This window comes from Eleginops maclovinus, chromosome 1 (genome assembly GCF_036324505.1).
Source record: "Eleginops maclovinus isolate JMC-PN-2008 ecotype Puerto Natales chromosome 1, JC_Emac_rtc_rv5, whole genome shotgun sequence".
Classification (NCBI taxonomy): Eukaryota; Metazoa; Chordata; class Actinopteri; order Perciformes; family Eleginopidae; genus Eleginops; species Eleginops maclovinus.
In genome coordinates this window covers 9,545,815-9,569,608 of record NC_086349.1, presented here as the reverse complement: position 1 = coordinate 9,569,608, position 23,794 = coordinate 9,545,815, and the positions used below count along the sequence as shown (strand labels likewise).

General features: G+C 39.0%; 1 protein-coding gene across 4 annotated transcripts; it reads right to left on the bottom strand.

Annotated features, from left to right (window-relative positions):
- Positions 1-502: 502 nt before the first annotated feature.
- Positions 503-23,194, bottom strand: LOC134863629 (oxysterol-binding protein-related protein 2-like). Of its 4 annotated transcripts, XM_063882275.1 has the most exons (16): positions 23,110-23,187; positions 13,439-13,544; positions 13,172-13,326; positions 10,399-10,525; positions 9,999-10,074; positions 9,624-9,758; positions 8,943-9,040; positions 8,211-8,393; positions 8,019-8,126; positions 6,402-6,491; positions 6,094-6,214; positions 5,525-5,650; positions 4,898-5,021; positions 4,562-4,652; positions 3,537-3,572; positions 503-3,446 (listed from the first exon to the last, which is right to left on the bottom strand). In XM_063882275.1, the coding sequence occupies exons 3-16, from the start codon at positions 13,206-13,208 to the stop codon at positions 3,344-3,346; spliced, it is 1,455 nt and encodes a 484-aa protein (XP_063738345.1). In that variant the 5' UTR covers positions 13,209-13,326; positions 13,439-13,544; positions 23,110-23,187; the 3' UTR covers positions 503-3,343. The 4 variants fall into 4 exon arrangements, with proteins under 4 accessions (XP_063738345.1, XP_063738329.1, XP_063738338.1 ...); XM_063882259.1 differs by lacking the exon at positions 23,110-23,187 and adding an exon at positions 17,671-17,812 and having other exon boundaries at positions 13,172-13,544; XM_063882268.1 differs by lacking the exon at positions 23,110-23,187 and adding an exon at positions 17,627-17,649 and having other exon boundaries at positions 13,172-13,544.
- Between the last annotated feature and the right edge of the window lie 600 nt (positions 23,195-23,794).

Here is a 23,794-nt window from a genome sequence, read left to right as displayed (position 1 = left end):
AATAATAGTTGCAAAGCAACTCATCAAACTAGTTTCTTTTTTCAGAAGAACACACATTTTGGTCCAGAAATATCTAATAACCACTGGATGGATTATTGTTTTGTACAGAAACTCTTGGCAGGGTGACGGCTGAATTCGGGCAATTTTCACAACAGCCAATTCGCTTTTTTGTCATGTCATGGCAGGGTTGAATTAATAACCCTAATTATAGAGCTGTTCCGTTTAGTTGGGCCAGAGCCCTGTTGTGGTGAAATCTAGCTCCCTGTGACACACTAAATAGAACTGGACCGTACTTAATCTATGAATCAAACCTGTGTTTTACCCTGTGATGACACGTCAAAATGGCTGTTTGTAACAACTGTGCTTTTTCTGCTCTGTCTTGTAAACATTCATCCCGAGTCAATTATGAAAACCAGTGTATTCCTAAGTGTGTTTTGAGTTTTGTCAACATGTCCTAAGCATTAATCTTATTCTAAAAAGAGAGAAAAAAAGGAGCCATGACTTGAAATTGGGATTTTATTAGTAGACATTTCCCCTCCGTTTGTTATTCTACCAAGCTTTCCACAGACTGGATATGACCCACACCTCCAAAGTAAAACATCTGGTACAATGTTCTCACCAAACAATGTTTAAATACTATAAAAATAAATCAATTGCACAAACGTATATATGCCATTTTGCTTGTGATTACCTCTGTGCAGCACTTGTGCACACATTACATCAAAAAACAACCCCGTGATACAGTGCAGGAGAAACTCGACAGAAGACATTCGTGTAGAAAGAAGTGTAGACTAAACAACATAGAGCGCGTTTAATGACACAGCAATAATGTGAGGGGTAGACACTGAATTAGCACTCTTTCCAACAATAATTTGTTCCTGTTCGGGTTCATTTAGCATTTGACCAGTTTCACTAATGTAGTGTTTGTGTGATTTATATTTAGAGTCAAAGCGTGAAGCTGGTGATTTGACTTTACATTATTAAAAAATAATTGGAATTATGTTTTAGGTGAAAGAAAAAAAAACGACAGAATTATTTCCTACCACCTCAAACATCATAAATAATAAACATAAATACAATCACACGGAAACAAGGGAATGCAAAATGGAGTTGCTAAGCATGACATACAAAGAAAACACATACCGAGATAAATTGGTCCAAGATGTGTAATTAATGTAATGTGATTACTTCCAAATACTTGGAGAATATTGAGATACAGTGAGACTGTGTGTGTGTGTGTGTGTGTGTGTGTGTGTGTGTGTGTGGAGGGATGTAAAGCTACAGACCAATAACACAAGACACAGACTCATGTCGAGGTGCAACAATTGCATAGAGTTGGTGAAACAGCTTCTGAATGCACTGATGGAAATGTGATTTCTAAAACAGTAGGGAACAAAATGCATCAAATTGGTGATTTATAATTAATATTACTAAAGGTCACAAAAGATCAACAGTATCTACCATTGTTGTTTAAAGGGGTGAAAACTAAGGGGTAACGTTCCCTTTTTTAAAACAAAAAAAAGCTCACTAGTTGTTTTCTGTCAAAAGTCACAATTTCACAGGCGCAAACAGGAAGTGTGTAGAGTGTGTGTGTTACAGACAGCAGGAAGTAGAAGGTTCATTATACATTCATTTAATTGAAACCATATATGAATTTCAATGAGCGCGCCTCACGACCTTAGACAGTATCTGCTCGAGCAAACCGACACAAAGGAGGTTATTATTACTGTGCAGAGCATGACTCATCAGGTTTCTGTACACTCGGCTGTTTCTCTTTCCCTTATATTGTGCTAACGTTCATTAGGGTGCTTTCTGCTTCAATTTGAAAAAGTTTGGGAGCGTACGACATGCCAGTGATTTCTATCAAGTAATTTTTTACTACAATCAGAATCGTAAAAATAACACACACTAAATACAGGTGATTAGATAGCAGGTCTGCCCCTTTTGTGTGGGAGGAAGCAAAGCGTTACATATTTGTGTGACTTTGTTTCTTTAAGTGATATATTGCAGGCTCTTCCATCCAATTCAACGGCACAGCAGAATCTGAAAAATGTGATTACACTGACATGAGTAACGCTTCCTTTTTTTAATCATGCTAAAGTGAGTGACAATAATAATGTCAAGCTTGAGGTTTCATAATTGCCATCATTCACACAGCAATTGCACTCCTGGAGCTAATATGGCTGTGTCTGTACATATGTATACGCTCATTTCCAGGATGAATGTGCATGTATTCACTCATATTTTCTCAACACAGGTGGTGGTTGTGTCAAATCTGGGAGTTTTATATACAGTTATAAATCACCAACTTATGGGGAAAGCAGAATTGTGCCTAAAGATACCTGGGATGACAGGTTTCCAACCTTTCCTCAGCTTTTCAAGAGGTCAGATGTAGGTCGGATAGAGGTCGGATGAAAGCGCTGCTATGACTCAGTAGTTAGCCATGCTGCGTTAAAACATTCAGGTAAGTGTTAATCATACTTTACATTACTACTGCAAGTGGAAGCTACTTTTACAGACAAACAGAAGCCAAGTGTAGACAGGGGGTTTAAAGGTCAGGCGTTCATTCATGTGTTGCCGTGCAGGAGAATGTCACATGGTGTGGGCTTTCTCTCCTGGGCTCCCTCCGGCAGCACTTTCCCCTCCGCTGTCGAGGAATCATCCGCTCTCTAGTAGTCTGTCTGGATTCATTTCAGCCCATAAAACCTTAGTAGAAGGTTCACACGAGAGGAAGTGGTGTAGGGATTTTTCACACAGACAGTAAGGAGCTGGTTTCCCCAACAACAGTATTTGTAATCGTCTTCCTTACAGGGAACATATATTTATTTTCTAAGTAGGTAAAGAAAAAAGAAATGATTCGCACATCCCCGGTTTGACTTGGTCCATGTCTGTAAATCCATCACTGTGATTATTATGTGTTACTTCATGATTTAACAACACACGTGACAGTCAGCTGGAGGGTGGTTTCTCCGAGCGTGTGCAGTAAAGATGTGAAACATTCAGATTACATGTGCGAGTCTGTGGTCTGTTAACCGTTGCTTTCACCAGCCGTCTGCTGCTGCCATCCGTCAGGAAGAAAATGTGCTGGTCGCTATGTGACAAAATCACCCAAAATGAGAATAAGGAGAGATTTAAAAAAGACCTGAAGACTCAGAGGACATGAAGCAGGCTGCTGTTTGAGAGACGTGGAGGAGTCTTTTCAATCTTCTCTCAGTTTAAAGATGATGATGAAGGCAGTGAGATGAAGATGGGAATGTGGATTTTTCTTTTTACATTTCTCTCCATTTCACGACATTGCAGGTTGTACAGGAGGAAGAAGGGGGTGAAGAAGGCTAGGGGAGTATCAGTAGATGTCAGGCAGGTCTTGGTAGTTTCTATTGAAGTATCCCCCGGTGTAGAGCCAGGCCGAGGCGTTGGTGTATGGGTTGGTGCCCATCTGGAACCACCTGAGAAACACAGATCAAAAACCAATAGATTAATCACTGCAGAATTCAAAATCATCATCAGTGCATTACAATCCATCCGTTATTCATTACTTGATCAGTGAGCTGCGTGAGACGGAAACAGACGGTCTGTCAGGAGAGGGAGAGAGGAAAAGAGAGCGCCCCGTTTATTATCCAAAACTACTGTACACTTTGAATAATGGAGTTGATAACTATTAGTTCTTGGTTTAAATGTATTACTTATGTTGTTTTGTGTTTGTAGAAGCGCACCATTTATTGATTTATTGAACAATGAATCTGAACGTTTTGATCTGTTATGATATCAACTGAAGCAGTTTAAAAAAGAAACCCCTTTAACTGAGTTTTAAATCGATTTTTTGTTTAGTCCTACTTCATATTTAACGAAACTATAAAAAATTACAAATTTAAAGGTTTCAAAAATGTAATCTCTGCGAGTGTTGACGCTGTTGCGATAGGGGGGTTCTAGGGGTAATGGAACATTGCCGGTTTTAGTGTTAAGCAACCAATGTTGTGTCACCAGGTATACCAGGTGCATCTGCAGTGAAGTGAAGACACAGTTAATTAGATGTATTATTTATTGTTTCCTTTTTGTGTACATTTTATTTGAATCCCCATATTTATTTTATACAACTCTGTGCAAATCTAGAATAAAAAAGTATGTATAAATTAACTACGCTTTGTTTTTCTTTCATTCTTTTCAGCTTCTCCTTATGTGTGTGTGTGTGTGTGTGTGTGTGTGTGTGTGAGTGTGTGTGTGCTGTCGACATGTGTGACGATAAAAAGAGAAATTGAGAATGCGCTGCTTTAATAAATAAATGTAGAACTGTTGTTTTCAGAAAGCGAAGAGAGGAATATAACCCTATCCATCACTAATGTTTGAATAACCCTGTTAACTAATCTTTCTCTCCATCACATTATGTTCATTCAGTGTTAAAAGCTGTTATGTTTTTGAAGCTCTTGACAGATAATGGGGATGTTGGCGTCTTGTTTGCTCGGCGGTCAGTTTGATCTGATATAAAACTACACAACAATACAGTCCTGCTATGTTTGTAGTATCTGTATGTATAATGTAACTTTAGTGAGTGTGTGTTTCCCACCTGGTGTTCCACTCCTCCTCATCCTTGGCTCTCTCCTTCCTGGACGTTCTCTGTTTCTCCTCCAGCCGCTCCTTCTCCTGACTGGCCTCCTCTGCAAAGAACACACAAACAAAACATCTGTTATTAAACATTTTAGCTCAGTAAAATACACTCGTAATCTAAGATCAACAAAAGAGACCACACAGTGACACGGACAGCCAGCAGGGGGCGGCATTGTCTCATTACTGTCTATTCCTTTTCTCTGAAGTTCCAGAGAGATGAATCTGTCTTGTCAGTCGGCTGTGATTCAAACAGACTCTATTAGACATCTTAAAAGGGTGATTAAAATCTCATTACCCATCAATCCGTTCTCCATGGCTCTGATGTCAGGCCTGAAGCGACAGTCTGTGGGGGCCAACGTGGCTTCCATGCCGGGCTCCAGCTCATTGAGAGACATCGCAAAGTTGGTGAAGTTGTACATCTGGGGAAGAAAGTGCAAGAAAGATTATGAGGGAATTAAGGATAATAAAAGTTTGGAATGCCTAATTTCCATTGCATATTTTCACTTCAAGTACCAGGCCTTCTTTCCCTTAACGGAGGCAGTATTCCCGCCTGAATCTGCCCTGACATCATTGTGAACGCAACACTCGCTGAATGACAGACAGTTTTGAAGGTAATGTGACTAAAAACACTGTCACACTAGTGAAGATGCTCTCTGACCAATCAGAGAACTGCAGTCTTGTAACTTAATGTTGATTATGGTTTACCAACTTTCTGTATTGGCTCAGCTGTTTTGAAACCTCTACAGAGGCAGATACTATCAACAACTTTGGCTAATACAAAACAAAAAAAGCAAATGGAGTTGAGAAGAGGCATCAAATGAAACATTTCAGTCACTAAAATCAACACTGTTTGGTAAAGGAGCTCATTGTTTCCATCAGACTTTTTGTATTGGACTCTTTTGACTGTTTTATATTCTCGTACCTGAGTAGAGTGAGCTGGTCTGGAGTCTATCCTCCACAGCAGAGTGCTTCCTGGTACCACACAAACCGTCTCCTGGGTGTCTGGCATGTCGTCCGCGTCATCGTTCTCCGCTCCCTCCTGCTCCTCCTGTAAAACAAAATATGTTTTATTAAAACTGCAGAGGGTGAAGCGTCTTAGAGAATACTGTATGAACAGGACTGGGTTTCTTGCTTCAGTAGAGGTATTTTCAAAATCACACCAGGAAATCCACATACATGTTACAGCTATTATTATTCACTAAAACCAAGCTAACGAAGACCCTCAGTCTGCTGCTTTACCTGCATATGACCACACAGAGTGCTGTGGACACAACAGGAAATCAAAAGAAAAAAACAAACAAATAAATGGGAACAAAATCACAAGATGATTACAGAAAACAAGTCCTTCAGTTATATATTAAACAACAGTTCAAACAAAGGCAATAGGATACTGTCTGAGTATTTCATATTTGCTTTTAAACAGCAGACACATTTTTTTGTTGTTACTCTGTTTAAAAAGCTGCTATATGAACAGTGTTGGGTTCTACTCACACTTTTGTGCTTCTTGTTGTCCCCTCTCTTCTCCGATTTCTTGTGGGCCTCGTACGCCTGAGGGTCTACGCTCCACATGCACTCGGTCCACTTCCCGTAGATAACACAGTGCTTCTTTTTACTGACAGAGAAATGTAAAAAGGGAGGATGAGGGGAGAACATGTTTTTATATTTTGGAAATCAGGGACAACACAACGGAAGGTAGAGAGAGGAGAGGAAGAAGTAGAGAAGGACAATAGAAAACCAGTTCAGCATTCAACATTTAACTGAACTTTACATAAAAGTGTATTGTAAGATTAAATTCTGACCTCTTATCCTGGATGTATCCCTCCACTCTGTGCAGCTCTTTGCCAAACATCCCGCAGGGCTTGAAATTCAACACACATTTGTCTCCAGTGCTGCAGAAAAAAAGAGGAGTGTTAACATCCATCGCTTTATTTAGTCCATGATAATGATGAAACAAATAAATATCTATTCCTGAACACATTGGCATATTGGAAATGTAATAAAGATAAACATTTCATTGAATTGAATGTATAATACTTTACATTATTGAGCTAATATATATATAGACTTGTGCTCAAACAATGAAAACTGAGGCTAACGTCCCTGATCTACTAATTGCAATTAAGAGCATCATTAGTCTGATTTAATTCCTCCTAAGTGGTGTTAGGACAAAAGGTCAGCCTGAAACTAAACTGGCCATTTGTTGGTTTTCTGCGCTAAATTTGAATCAAGCGCTCCCTTTTCTCCATGCAAGGCTCTTATCCAATAAGTGCGTCAGTACGGCTGAGCGCCAGCAGAATCTGAGCAGCTGTGTGTTTGTGGCTCAGATTGGATGGATATAAGGATAATAAAAAAGAGCCTTGCAGAGCTTAAATAAATAAAGGTTTACAAAGTGCTTGACGTATTGTTTGCACGAGAAGACACACAGAAAGTACACAGGCTGCTCAAATGAAACGCTGAGTCAGAATAAATGAAGGCGCCGGGCAGGAATGCTGAACAAAGACAGAGGAGAGTGTGTGTGTGAGGCTCGATTATGTTGTGGAATAAAACCGTCAATATTTCTTAAGCTTGACTTAAACACAGGACTTATTTCAGGCATCCAAGCAGATAATATGTTCTTTAAAAATCTCCAATTCTTAATAGTTTATATTGCTCTAAGAAAACATCATTTAGGTTCGGAATGAGAATTAGCTCTCTTCCTTTTTTTAATATATTGTGTTACATGTAGTATTTTTGGTGAACAAAACAAGCAATATACAGCCGTCATCGTTGGCTTTAGGAAACCTTTTTCCATTTTTTTCCATTTTACAAACTAAAATATTGAAAGATTTTTTTATTACTTATCATCTCTAATATTAAGGGGCTCTATTTTGCTCATTTTCAGGTTTATAATAGTAGTTTGTGCCTCTACTGTGACATCTTTACATGCTTTATTGTTCAAAAAGCTCTTTTTCTCATTCTTTGCTGCAGCAACACTTTTCACCCTCTGTCTGAAACCGGAGCCCAGTCTGCTCTGATTGGCTAGCTGGCCGGTTATGATCGGTCAACCGCTTAGAGATTTCCTGCCCCTTAGCCTATGACGTATACTGTGTTGGAGCTCTAGCCAATACATAGTAATGTCACTATGTTGCGAAAGTAATCAGAGGAGTCGAATGATGACATTACAGGCGAGGGGGGGTGTGGGACCTTTGGAATTTTCGGCTTAGCATATCATTTACATGCACAAAAAACCTATAAAACCACACTACGGGAAAGGAGAAACCCCAAAAAGCATAATAGGGCCCCTTTAATATTTGTCTTATTATAAAACACTGGGTTTGTGTCTCCATAGGTTACCATTTCAGTTAAATGAACAACAAACTACACTCGTGCTGTAAAGAGAAAACAATCACAGACTCTATCTCCCACATGTAGGTTACCTGTGGTTGACTATCTCCACTGTGCCATACTGCTCTATCCACAGCTTTCCCAGAATGATGTTGTGAACACAGCAGTAGGGGTTACTCCATGTGTACGCCTCGTTGTGCCTGCAGGAGAGGAGAGGAGCGGAGATGAGGAACTGATTCTGGATCAGAAACTGTGATGTGAACACACAGTTTCTCCAGACTCACTTGAGCAGCTCTAGTGTGATGGTCCCTTTAGGCTCGGCCTCGACGCTCTTGCCCCAGAACTTGAGTTTGGGGTAGATAGACCCGTGGAAGACAAAGTCCCCAACAAGACTCTCTGCATGGAAGGCGCTGACCGGGGGATGATGGGATACCTGCTCCGACAACAGCCGGAAACCCTGATCCTCTCTGTAGAGGGCAGGGAAGAAATGAACAGTTAAACGGGGCGACAACATGACCACTTGAGTTTGATTCCAGCCCTTGGACGAGAAAATCTTGAGGGGAACTACAACCATTGTCAAAATTAGGTCTAAGAACGTCCCAAATATAAACATGAACAACTCTCCTTCAAATCCAAAATCTGGAATGCTAAAATGTGTGATGTTAAGAATAAAGCCTGAAAATGCTTCAAATGTTTCAAATCACTCTAAATAATGAACTGGGCTTACCAAATCATCTCAAAAATTAAAGTTAGTTTTATCAAATAAAGGAACTGAATCACAAAATGAAGTAGATTACCATTTAACCCTAAACCCAGATTAAATGGTGGCAGAGTGCCTGACCACATGACAGTTGAATTTATGACAAATTGATAATAGACTGTAACAGGTGGTGTTCCCATTGAGAAGTGTGTGTGTGTGTGTGTGTGTGTGTGTGTGTGTGTGTGTGTGTGTGTGTGTGTGTGTGTGTGTGTGTGTGTGTGTGTGTGTGTGTGTGTGTGTGTGTGTGTGTGTGTACCTGGTGAGTTCGTAGGTCTCTCCCAGCAGAGGGTTGAAAGGTTTTCCAGTTCTGTCCCACTGAGACGCAACCGCTGACACAGCAAAAGCAGCTACCGCCTGAAGACAACAGTTTACACATCATGTTAGTGTGTGTGTGTGTGTGTTTCTCTTTCCCTGTGCCGGTGTATTTTTCTCTTTAATCCTTCTGTTTACAGCCAGGCTTAGTCAGTCAATAAGTGTTTGTTTGTGTGTGTTAAGCTTTCCATACTGGTTCTTGTATTGATCCAATACACAGGGGATGAGCGGGATAAGTGCACACCACCACAGAGAATTAAATTACCTTGATCTCTGGTCGTTCTTAATTTACAATGTGTAGCAACTCTTGTATAGCTTTAATTAAACCACCAGGGCAGTTGTTTTTATTTCGTGATTATTAACCCATCATGGTGAGGTCAAAATGGCAACTGAAATTAACTAATTGAGGTTTACCTAGAGAAGGGCTGTAAAGTGTACTGCGTAGTGTGTTTTGCTACTAGAAGTGCAAATAATTGGAATAAAATGTTTTCAAATGATGAAAAAATTAGATTAGTACTCGTAAAAAAATTAAAGATTGGCAAAATTAACCAAGAAAAATCTAGAAATGAACAGAATATTTATTTATTTATTGTATATTCTTCCTGTACATGTGGGTGTGACTGACCTGCATGCGCTCTATGGAGTCGGGCATTGTGCAGGCTCTGTTGATGAGGTAAGTGTGTTCCATGTACTCTGTGATTCTCTGCAGGAAGCTCAGAGGCTCGTTGAAGGCGATGGGCATCGTGATTTTGGAGAGTTCCTGGGAAAAACCACACAGTGACTCTTACTAACACAACATGATCGTAATGATCTGAATTGATTTCAGGCTCTCCAACCTCCTGATCCCATGGCATTAAACACAATCTGTTTGATGAGACAATTTACACAATCAATTTTTGACTCTGCAGTGGCGTAGTTTCAAACCCTTTTTTGATTGTGTGCGTTTGCATACTCAGAATATTAGCATTGTATTTGTGTCTGGAAGTCTGCAGCTCCTTACCAGTCCGATGCATTTCCTCAGGATGCTCCACACACTGATATTGTTTCTGGAAAACATGGGCGCAGGTAATGACGTCCTGAAACAAAAGAAATAAAAACACGTTTATTCAGGGATAATCTTTAAATAAGTGGATATTTGTTTGTATTTGTTATTGTTACACTCATTCCAGCCACAAGAGGCAGTATACATCTTCCCATTGTTCTTAATATCACTAAGAGCGTTTTTGTTTTTTTCAATGCGTGATGTTGTCCTCACTTCACATAACAGACAATTGTTACATGGTCAAAAAAAATGATGAGAAAGTGTTTTTGCCCTGCCCCACCCACTGAGTTGGTTTCACGCTGAGGACACATACAAACAAACCCTGCTGGTGGAATGCGGGGCAGGAATGCAGTAGTACCTGTGCTTCTTGATGCCATTCTCTTGTGGCACAGACCCGTTGTTCTTCTGGCTGCTGCTGTCAAACACCAGCGCATCTTTGAAGCTGGCCTCCGACACACCTTCATACGACTCGTCTGAATCCAGGCCTGAAGGAAAGACAGTGTTACTCAAGCTCATAGCAGCTGCTCTGTGCAGAATGGCTGCTTTTACAACCAGTGCAATAAAAAGCTACACAGAAATGCACACATAGAGAAACAAGGCTCTCGAAAGAGTGGCTTGAAACATTGGTCAAAGTCACAGATGCAAAATATTGCAAACTGTTTTGCATGACGAACTTGGTGCCTGTGCGTGACATGCAAATTTGATTGATTGCCGGTAACTGTTTACATACAAGAACCTCTTCCCTGACATTGCAGTGTCTCACTCTAAAACTCTAAAATTCCACGATACATGTCAAGTTAATTGGCAAAATCCATGTAAACTGTCATGATGCAGCCATATCAAACTAATTAGTATCCAAACGAACAAACATGTGTACAAAGGTTAACTGAAAAAAGCTACAAAACTAAAATGGATTTATATTATATTGTCCGATTGCAAGATTTCCTCGCGTTAAAACCACACAAAAAAGGGTATTTCTGTTGTCTATAACGTTAGTATTTAATGTAACTACAGTTGAATAACTTATATTTTCCTAACAACTGCTGTGAGGGCATTGGGTTTACCAGGAGCTGTTCGTGGGAATACATGCAGGTGTTGAACTACACCTGGGTGTCAACCATAATATAAGTGACTTGTGAATACTAAGTGCTGCAGGGTGGAGTAGAGGGGAACTCAAGGTGGGGCCTCAGCACAACTTAAAATAGAAATGTTTTTGTATTATCATTAATTAAACACGCCTACTCAGCTGTCAGTATGACGTCAAGTGTACCGGGTGTGTACTCTCACCATATGAGGCATTTTAGATTTAAATGTAACACAAAGGGCTCTAACACAGAGTAGTAATGAGCAGCCCTTTACTACATCCACTGTCATTCATATTTGGAGCAAAATGTGTACGCTGGTAGTAAAACCATTAGATTTTACATCATAGTAGCTAAATAAGGGGTCTGCAGTTGTTGGAGTTACCAACTGAGGGTAATATGAAACACAAGATTCATTGTAATTGTAGCACACTTAAGAACAATATGTTATGAGGCACAAACCAGATCAGAACAAATCCTCCCAAGGGGGTTTTGCAATATCACCATGTGCTGCAAATCTTCATTGATTTAGAACATACAGAGACATTTGACACTATCCTTCCAGTCTGTGTAGCTGCCAGGAAGTGACCTAGATCAGAGGTGACTTAGTGTTGCTTTCTAATACTTGGAATTGGTTTGATTTTTTTTATAGAGCTGATAGACTTTAAAGACTATCATTTGTATTGAAATTGAATATTATTAACATCTATTTACCAAAAGTGCAATGAGGCAGAGAAAAACTAGACAAGGCCATGCTGGATTCCACCTGTGCCTGACTTCATCCGACCCTGTACACACATTAATAATACATCCGCCCTGGTCTGCATCTGTCTCAGATTAGTAATATGCTCAAAGACATGAGGCAGGCAGATATAATCACAAATATAATATAATCTTGTGTTTATATCTGCTGGAAAACAAGAAGAAACAACTGCCACATAGCGATGACTGTGTGTCAACATGGATGCCTAGCGATATCACACAAAAGGTCACAAGGGTACAAAAGCAATTGTGTTAATAATTGCTAACAGAACAACACTAATAAAACTCAAGCGAGTTGCTGGTAACAAAATCCATGTTTGTTGTCTTATTTCACAAGTAAGTATTTCTCGGAATGAGTGTTCCACTAACTTAAGAGTGTTTAAGCATTTCCAAAGCCAAGAGAAACACTCTTCAAAATAGCGCATGCGTTCAAAGTTTGTCTCTCCAGAGTCTGGCGAGTCAGACCCCTGGAATGTAAGTGTCAGGATGACAATGGAGGGGCACACAAATACAACATCCTTGTGAGTCAAAGCAAAAATACATTAGCTAAATCAAGTCTTTAAAATGAGCTAATTCACCGATATCAGACCCTTTGTGGCAACTAACATAAGCATGGCATCCCATGCATGGAGACGTGTCTAATCTTTTTACAGAAGCAGAAATCTGAAACCAGTGAATCCTTAACAGAAGTCAGGTTTCATTGAACTATGACGGGATATCAGATATAGAGTGTTCACTGCTGATGTTGGGTTTATTGATACCAACTGATATCCCTAAACCCAGAAAGAAGGGAACAAAGTCTGTAATCAGTACTTCTCCCACTAAAATGATATTTCTTTATATTTTGTAAAGGTGAACACAACCCCACAGTGTCCCAGAATCCAGGGTGTCGTTGACATTACCGATCATGACCGCAAGACAGCACACCTCTGAATTATTGAAATGATCATCAGACTACAGCCGGTTAGGTTCCATCGGATGGTATTATGCTTCTGTGATGGAGAAAAAAAACGACCGGCTAATAACGAGTGGTAGCCCCTTGCAGCCAAACAAATTTAGATCCCAGTTAATCTCAACCATACATAAAGATGTGGTCTGAGAAATTACAAATAGACAGAAGAAATCAACATTTTGTAAAAATCCATATAGATTTCTGTCATCACTTGGGCACTTTCTATTTTCGGACAGGCACAGCAAATCACTCTTTTCTTTCAGAAAGATCTTAAGACCATCTACAAAACAACTTTATCCATTAGAAGCCAGAATCTCAGACTTTTAGACTCCTACCTGTGACGGCGTCATAGAACTCATCCTCATTGTTCATCTTCTACAGTCAAAGCCGACCAGTCGATTAGGACAGATGTATGACTTCTAGAACATGTTCCTCTCCGTGGCGACCCCTCAGAGTTCCTCTGGAGGGACACCTGACGATCAATGGCCCTCTGGAGTGTCAGCACGGCAACAGCACAATGTTTTTTCAATATCCAGGGATTGTCCTGAGGTGAGTTTGAAATTGACTTTTTTTGGCAGACAGTTTGACCCCAGATGACTTACACCAGGAGATGTCAATCTGAGCAAATCTGCCGTTTGATTCAGAGACGTCGACAGCTGACTTGTGAGTTCAGGTTGGGTTTCTTTGGCGTTGTCGAGCGAAGCAGACCTGTAAAGACAAAAAAAACAATAAAGGTATTGAGTTTGGGGAAATAGAGAGTCGCTTTTTTCACGAAACCAAAGACTCGTCTGACTAATAAGAGTAAAACATATGTTTGCAGAAAGCAAGTTTGTCTATGAAGTAGCAGTGTGAAAAATATATGTCATACCTAAACTGGAATAATTCACAATACTCTGTAATCATCCTTCAGAACTAAGCCTGATGAAAACCCACAAAGATTACTTTTATTTATTAATCCAGGAGTGAGCAAAAATACTGCATTTCAGAGCTCAACAAATAATCTGCTTCTATCCAAATGACGTTTGGTTAAGTTGAAACAAAAGACGTTGGCCTCTCAAGCTCCATTATCGGGAGTTATATTTTACTGTCCTTTTTCAGATGACAAAAAAGGGTCATTTCCATTTATCCAGGCTACAAGATCAAAAGCAGCCTAGTCAGGCTGAGAGTTTGTACATCATGGTCCACTGAGTGCAAACAGAGAGTTTTCTGGACCAGTAGTTACGTAACTGGGACATCACTGTCACAGGCATTCTGGGTCTTTGCTGGGTACAATGGCTCTGAGCTACATTTTTAAGTCAATTTAATACTTCAAAACAGTTCCAAACAGCTTCATCACACTTTATATGGAAATCAAGGAAGTAACACCCAGTCTAAAATGACTATTAAGCAACAAAGTTGCTTTAACAACAAATTGATAACAGCGTAGAACAGCACTTAGTTATCTTATTCTTCAATGTCTGCTTTATTTTTTAGACGTCCTGTTTAACTGGTTTGTATTCATTCTCTTAGCGTTTCAGCCATTGATTGAACTGACTTTAACAATGTACATCATAGAGCAATAATCAGAAATCATTCTCAACATGTTGAATATCAACGAGTAAAGGTGACAGAAGGAAAATCAGTAAAGTTGGAAACATGTTCCAGTTGAATCCCTCAACTCATTAAACAGGGTTTACTGATGCCTCAGTAGTCAGTTCGTCACCAAAATAGCTTCGGAAAGGAAATGCTCCACTGTGCTGGCAGCAGATAACATTGTTCTGCTTTATAAAAGGAGTAATAAATCATATTTCTTACTCTTTGTTTCATATAACTGTTCACTTATGACCATTTTCTTCACAGTTCCATAGAAGCCACCCATAACGAGGACAGTTTATCTGTTGGTTTCAATCACCCCTTTGACCCCCAGGATGTCAGCAATACAAGAAAACCATCCCAATGACACAGGCCACATAGCAAATATGACTAATGTTGACTTACACTTTGACCCGTCATTAGTAGTAAGCTTTACAAAGTCTCTGTTCACATTAAAGTTCAATCCATTTGTGTTGCAAATGTGTGTTGCACAGTATTGTTTAGGTATTGATCTGAAAATAATATATAACAATAGCAAAACTTGTCGTCAAACTAGGTTTTAACAATCATCGACCTGAAATAGTTGGTATATAAGGTCTGCTGAACAAGGTTCAATATTCCCTTTCTCATTACAGCTTCTGAATTTCCCAAGTTAATATTTACATTCTAGGGAAGATTGTGCTTTAAATATTTTTGCATGAACATGTTTGCAACCCTATAAAGATGATGACATGATGTCAAAGTGGAACTAGAGGATGAAACCAAGGAATGGTTTTTGTCTTGATGGAAAAGGAACTGATTATCGTTGAGTACATGTTCCTGTCTTTACCTTCGGTTGTATTGTCTTTTGGTTCCTCCAACAACAAAACTAAAATATGTGCAACAAATGATATTATACACAGCTATGGAAAAACTGTTCCTAAGACAAGATCACTGGAAGACCTTTTACACTGACTCTTCTACTTAAAATATCTTTATAATTAAATGGAAATACTTATATATGACCTACTCTTTACATACCGGCGATGAAATTAGGTAGTTATTTCTGAATTTGAAATGCTGAATCTTGGGGAAACAGTGCCTGTTCTCGTTTTTCCTTCCTCTTCCTTTGACTTTTCTACACAGTGGAAGGGTTTTCTACCTTTGCCTGTGACACAGTAGGTTACGCCTTCAGCACACAAGTGAACTTTGGCTTCAGCGTCCACCATGGATAAGCATGTTTGGTGTAACTGTTCAAACATCTAACTTAACGTCCAAACTTTAATTTATTTGTTGTGATTGATTGGCTCCATTTAATCTTTAGTGATGTGCTTAAATAATACAAAAGATGTACATAACAATATGTGTTACTCCTGTGGCCTCATAATCCCATAATCCAGGGCAGTGGGGGGATTTCAAATCCAGATTGGAGGATATAAGACGATTGAACTTTTCAAGTGTTTCAATCTCATTAGTCCGAGGATACAAAGGGACTTTTCCAATACTTCTTGATTGTGTACCAAAACATGACCAAGCCTACAATTGTGATAACCCTTATCACACATACTTCATCAGAGCTTCAGTACTCTGTGTTCTTCCCATGTACTGCAAACATTACAAGAATCTGTAGACAACCAGACGTCGACGCAACAATTATTCACCACTTATTAACAAGTTAGAAGAGTGCCCCGTTTGTGGATAGTTTGACGTTAACACAGTTTTATCAGGGTAAAGTATTTAAAAGACCCAAGAAGATCAATCATATTTGTGTCAAATCAATACGGGAAACCTTGAAAATATTCTTTAGGTCATATAAAAGTTTTAAAAAATATATATTTAAGAACATGGCCTCTGACATGGCAAGAGCCTACTTCCACTGCATACTGCAAATAAAAATGGCAGAACATGTGATTTGCATTAGATATAGGCTTATTATTTTCTTATCACGCATACAGTATGCAATCCTGTATCATCCATTCAACCCAAGAATAATGATGCTTGATGAACCTTTGTTATTGTTGTTTGAAAGCTAAAACAGGCAGGATGAACATCTGTCCAGCTGCCTTTCCCCACTTACACTCCACCCTGAGATGGGACTTGTACAACAACACATTGAGCAAGGGCTATGGTGATGGGGCTGTAGTAAATAGTATCATTGCATCAAAATGCACAGGAGCTTCTTTCTTTGTCCTTGGTTGTAACACACTACTCACTGACTACAGTTCACAGATGACTTTAGTCGGATCGATCGGGCTGTAAGTGATCTCACTGTATGAAAGATATCTTAAACATTCATCTCATAACATATTGCTTCGAGTTATGAGCCAGAAACACGCCAGGGAATCACCTCACAAATCTTTTTTTCTATTAGGCAACAGGAAGCATCAGGTTGCAGACAATGTCCCTGCAGTCAACAACACTGTCAAACTCCAGACTCTTAGTTTACAACCTTTAGAAGCAGACAGAAAATTCCTCTTCATTATGCGGCCACACTTGAGAGAGCATATGACAACCCTCAGGCTGAACTTGGCCTTTCTCAAATGTATAAAATGTGAAAAAAAAACAGAAGCTGAGAATCCTTAGAAATGTAGAGAAGCTTAGCTTAGATCTTTATCTCAATCACTCTTATTGCTGTAGGGGAAATGTTTCCTAGAATTAAGACCTTCAGATGAAATCAACCAAACCCATTTCGCAGCTGGCTATAACCCAACCATGCTAAGAAAGTTCATCTTTGCTGTCTTACCTGTTTTTTTTCCACAAGAAATATCCAGGTCATATAACACAGTGGACATAAAAAAGTGAACATTGGTTTATAAAGAGTATTGTTGCTTAAAACGGTGTTGCCCAATCACAATTGTAAACAGACTCTAAACCTCATTGGATCTTAAAATGATCACATAAGTCTATTTAAGGGATCAACAAATCAAATACATAAATTAAAAAAAAAAGAAAACCACATGAAACAAAGGATTGGAAGAAAAATTCTTACGTCCACATATTGAGAGGAAGTTCAGAATCACATTCAACAAAGACAAAGTTTACAATAATACTATTAACTAGTTACCGGATGTCAAACTAATTTAATTAATCTACCAAATTCTACTGACCCCATGGGCCTCACTTTTTCATGTTGTCCTCTCATATGATACCAATGCTTGTTAATTTAGCAACCACATCATTAACCGTTAAACAAGTAAAAACTATACTGTCTTCATTCCAAGCCCTAAAGACTAACCTACCGATGTGACTGTTCCATTCATAAGTCCTCTGTACAGTTACTAACCTAGCAACATCCGTCCTCCGAGGGCTGACAAAACATCCAAAGCCGTAGAGACAAAAAGAGAGGACCAAATACAGACAGACAGAGAGGGAGAAAGAAATGGAGACGAGAGCTGTTTCCAAGTGAAACAGAGCTCAGCGCTTAGCACTGATGCAGCACACACCCCTCTTCCTTTCTCTTCACACTCACCTATCTCAATAGGGGACACACCTCAGCACTGTAGACCGTGAAATACATACCATAGGTCACACACACACACACACACACACACACACACACACACACACACACACACACACACACACACACACACACACACACACACACACACACACACACACACACACACACACACACACACACACACACACAGATGAAGGCTGAAAGAGGAACCATATCTATGTATAATAATAATATGTAGGATATCTTCCCGGTGCTCTAACTCACTACACACTGTTTCCAAAGCAGTTATTTTGCTAAAGTGATTCAAATCTCCCATGCAGATGCTATGGTAGATACATTTCTTTCTGTTGCATTTGTTTTTCTGTTCTTATCGCGTCCAGCAGCCTTTCAGAACTTTCTCACACTACAACATAATTCTGTCAGGTTTTTTTTTATGATTACAAAATGGTCAAAGAAAACACAAACCTATATAAGAAACAACCCATAAAATGTCAGGAAACCAAGAAATATTCATACTGTATCACATCTATGTCTGTATGTATCTTATTCTTTATGAGCTGCTTCTTTAAAACTTCCTCTACTAGTGTTTATCATCGAGGACGCATCAATGCTGCCTGGAAGGTACAACTGAATCACAACACCATTACCACGAAAGAGTTCAAACGCCAATAACCAAAAACAACTTTTAATTACTAGAGTATAACCGCAAGTATGTCATCAAAATCGTTTGACCTCAATCACAAGCGTCACCTTGGAGTAAATCCACTGACTGGAAGAAATTTGAATTGCTAACGTCAACACGATCTGTCCCGGGATGCAGAGGGAGGACTTGCATCGCTGGCTACATTAACGGCTGCTCAGCAGAATGGAAAACATACAGCAGCATTAATATACTGTACCTAATCAGCTTAAAGCACACACTGGTGCAGCTGGGGAAAAAAATGAAATTAGAAAGTGTGAGGAGACTACAAAACCAATAAGAAGCAGGCTGCATTTCTGAACAGAAGTTGTAGTTAATTGGGAAGAAAAATCTCTTGTATCCAGCCTCCATCCTATCTTTTCCCGCCTTACATCTCTTGTTTTTTTCCGGATGAGCAAAAAACATAAAGATAAATGTCCTCTAAAGACATTAAGAGAGAGACTGGATCCTTTGATGATCAACCCAAGACGTACATTTGAAAAAAAGGGGGCATTTTTTTAACATTTAGATTGATAAATGCAACTGAAACTGCTGAAGAAATAAAAAAAGAATTAAAAAGTAATGATATATATAATAAGATATATTTATGGTAAATAAAGATAAGAAAAATACATATTGGTCCGAAAGGACATAATTAAGATAAATGCCATAAAGGCTCTAAGATAATAAGAAAAGAGTCCACAGGTATCCCCTAAAAGAAGGTTAATCATTGATACTTTCACAAAATATTAACACAATTATACGTTTGGTAAATCATCAACAGTGATGTGGAATTATTAACTAATCGTTCTTCCTTTTAAACCGAGGAAAGACAACACTTACGCAATACAACGATCTAACCAAATCCAGAATTAGAGACGATATCGAGTGTTAGGCTATATCACAATATCAATACATTCTCGATATATTGCTAAAGTATGGTCATAAGGGTATCTCCATTACCTCTGTTTTACGGGGGAACTATAGCAGTAATCCCCGTGCAGAGACACTTAGTGTCTCGGCTTCAGACTGAGGTGATGAGTTTGACCTCTTCATGTTCCTTCTGCTAGATCACAGTGTAATCCCACGAGGAACAAAACACTGTCTCATTCAGAGCAGGATACTGAGGACACAGTCTCACGCATACACCCACACACACCGGCAGACGCACACACACACAGACCAACATTCACTGAAATTTGAGTCAGCACGTTCTAGCGATACCTGCTCAGTAAAACCTGCTAGGATGAGTCTTCCTTTCACACAGGTTTAAAGATAGAAAGCCTGCTCAGCATCTTACTGCGAAACTTCTTTAATGGGTCCACCCTTCAATGCAAACAAAGCAACACTCCTTCTGACTTAATGAATTTAAAGCAAGTTAGGATCAACACTGTTTGTTAGCGTGGAACTGGATGTTCTGGTTTAGCTAGATTTTTGCTGTGGTGTTGTTCTGGTGGTCCTGTTCATCAATGATGATGACAAAGCAGGGATGGATTTATAGTTTATATTTGGATCAGACACGTTGAATGCTTTAGCAGCTCTGAATAAATAATTTCCAGTCTCCGGAGAGGTAAACACTTCATATCTATGATAGCAAATTATTGTGTTAATAGACTTTTGGTCTTCATCTGCAGCGTGGTACTTTGCTGTCCTGTTAGTGATCTGCTCTTAAGCTTTCTAAATAAAGAATAAGAAAGAAGGAATATAAAAGAAAAGCAAACTGGTGAAGTCACACTTGTTGCATTCTGTGCAGTTTACTGTCATGGAGTGACAAATAATGAAGTAGAAGATTGTCAAATATTGTGGGGAAATGACTAATTGTGGCACTTATATTCACCTAAATAATTGTAATATAAAGTATATAAAAGACTGCTGGTGTAATGGTGTGTCTGTAGCAGGTTGTTTGTCCCTGATGACCAGCATGCACTCACTATGATCATGAGCCAGAAAAAACGCACAACATAACAATACAATGGCTGTGTATGAGACAAGCTCCTGATTGGCTAGCCGTTACCAAGCTCTATCATAAATGATACATACAGTACTGTTTCCCTGTTGCCAGGGTGGTTGCCTGGACTAAGGTAAGATCAAACTTTGCCAGATCCCCATGTGCGACACACTGTAGATATAAGATGCACAGAAACAAAAGGATTCCCAATACTGTGCCTTTTGTAATCAAGTATAGTGACACATAGAAGCTTATTGTAGAGGCACAATGATTACAAACACAAATGGGGAACCTTACATCTCATTCTTCCCTAAAAACCAGGAAAAAAGATCAAATCCAAAAACTACAACTACGGTGCCATAAATTCAGAATTGCTGCTACACAAACAGTTCCCAGTTTGGGATTAATAAAGTAATTCTTATCTTATCTTAGTTCAAATGGTTCCATGGTGTTACATCTGCTTTGGTGTATTTTAGTTGCTGCAATATTCCTTTAACTGTGTTGAAATGCAGGTTTTAGGACATGCCTTGCAAAACTATTTCCTGTTCCTTAAAATTTTACCACAGAACTAAAAATACATGTTGCATAATTTAAATATCTCTTAAGATATTCAAAGATGTAACATTTAACTAGTATACTATTATATTAACACACCAAACATCTCTCTTCTCTCCTGCCTACCTCTCTCTCTGCTGTTTTGCCTAAACTGTGATGCACCGCTTACAAATGGAGTCCATCGCCATAGCAACTAGCTAAGGAGGTCATTTAGACACCTTTGGGAGGAAGACGAAAAACAAAATGACAACAGCCGTCATTCCTCTGAGAACGGCCTGGAGTCTTGTGTAATGTAGCAATACAATCAGCAGGTGTCTGCCTTCAGGATCATTTGTTAATTTCCAATTATAATTTTAGTAAAGCGTGATTTCTCCAGGACAGGAAAACATTTATAAACATAATTAGATCTTTGAATCTTATTGGAATTTTAATTTACGTTATTTAAAAAAAATGTTTTAATCACGCAACCTAACTTCTCATAGCACACATATTCAGGGATATTTCATCTTGTATATCTAGCTCTGCAACTATCACTCACTGTTTCAATTAAAGGCCAAATTGACAAAATAATGTTTGAAAAGGCAAAAGAATAAAAACGCAAACTTTTTCTAAATGCTACAACAACCTTATATTGTGTATTCAAAGTATAAACATAATTCAGAATTAAGTTTCAATTCAACAACTGCTTCGATCGGAGCATTGATTTGTTTTTGTACAACGGTTTTTAACTATTGAAAATCAAAACAATATAAAGAATTAAGTTTGCATTTGAACTTTAGTGCAGTGCTTAACATAACGTAAGCATTCAATATACTGTCTGATTATTTATCTTGTCTTGATAAATCAGACAAAGTGTTTGCCTATTCTTTTAAGTGTCTCAATATTTCAGTATCATTTCCTTAGCCACTACAAGAAATGTGTCTGCATTTTAGTCAGTTATTGCAACACTAGGATCCCAACTGGTAGTCATAATATTTTGTGTAAACTAAACAACCGATGCCGGTATGTTCAGATGCATACCAGCACCGGTGTTAGGTGTAGGTACTGTATGTTGTTACATTCAGATGTTTCTCTGTACTGGCTATGAAAACAAATATACCTCTGGGACAATAAATCTAATCTTTCCCTGCATCATTCCCATCACAAGCCATTTGATGCAGCAATACAATATATGCCTCTGAAGGGTTGTGTCAGACAAACAGCCTGCTGTGTGAGCCTCGGAGTCAATGACCTGCAGTACACTGACATGTAGACGTACAGTTTGTTTAGTCTCTCCTGCGAGTTGGATGTACATGCTGATGGAGGAAGTGGGAAGGCAAACAGGCAGAGGAACATTCCCAATGTTTGCTGAGGCAGTTGGCTTGATAGGAGAAGAATTCAACCTACGCCTTGCCAGAGATAAGAGCTGATGGTGACCCTTATACCAATCTTTCTCACACAGAAAATTTGACGTGTTTTACACCATATTCTTCTTTATTGTGTATGCGTCTCCCCGTTCATTTCACCTTGGGAAGATTTGACAGTCGCACTACTATCATACTACGTTACTTATCAAGCGCAGCTTGATAATACATTTAGGAAGAGCCGGATGACTAACAGTAGCTAAATATCCATATTTCACTCAACTGTCATGCTTTGTGTTTTTAATATAATCTCTATTGACATTGCAACAACGTGCAACTGGCTACAGAAGTGCCGAGGAGAACCCATACCAAATGCTACGCTACCGTGAAGTGTCTGCTTGCTAACATTAGCACTTACAGTGTAGCAGTTGTTTTAGCTTCGAAAATCTGAACTTTACTAACCTCGGCCAACAGTTTTAAACAAGAATATGGTAATTACATAGGCATACGGGGTGTTGCTTCTCATTAACAACACACACCGAGCTGACAGCTCCAACTCTGACAGGACGTCAGGGAGCATATGACAGCTAGCATTAACGTTAGCGGGCGGGCTACATTAAAATAAGGTGGCTAACTAGCACAGTTAGCACTCTTATACACAAAATGTAGAAATTCTGGCCTAGAAAAAACAACAGGAGGACATAGCCAGAGCAGCAAAATGTCTGTCTTCTTACCTGTGTGCGCAGAGGGAATGTTTTGACAAGTCCAGGGATGTGAGCAAGAATTTAGTGAAGCCTTGACACAGAGGCGGAAGTGCCTGGCGGAGGGGGGCGTGGTTCAATAAATGAGCGATCTGCCTGAGCCAATCAGGTTTAAGACAGGAACACTTGCCCAATAATAATGCACGTTGATTGGCCAGTTAATGTTAAACTACTTCATAAATAATTCAAGTTATGCATGCTGTTTAATGTTTCTTTTATACGACTTATGTAATGTTTGATAAAAAGCTTAACATAATTTGGAGTCAAAATAAGATGAATTAGGGGGAAAAAAGGATTCTCTTTTGTTATTATTAATTATTGAATCAAACACCTATAGTTAAACCTATCTTTTTTACGATTTTTTGATCTTACTAATGTTTACATTTTATTTTACCGGTGATATTGGTTATTTGTTGTGACGCCCTTGTAGAGCCATTTTAGTTGTGTAACCCAGCCTAGGTGACCAACAAACACCACACCCTAATGGTTTCATATTTCATACGGCCCTCATTATCTCTTAAGTAGATTAACTGATTATGATGAGAATGACTGGAATTCTTGTATGTGCCCTGGATGGTTTTGTGGATGTTTCATACCAGCAGTTGACTATGACAGTGATGGTTACGATACTGAAACATGGTGGTGATCTGTAGATTGC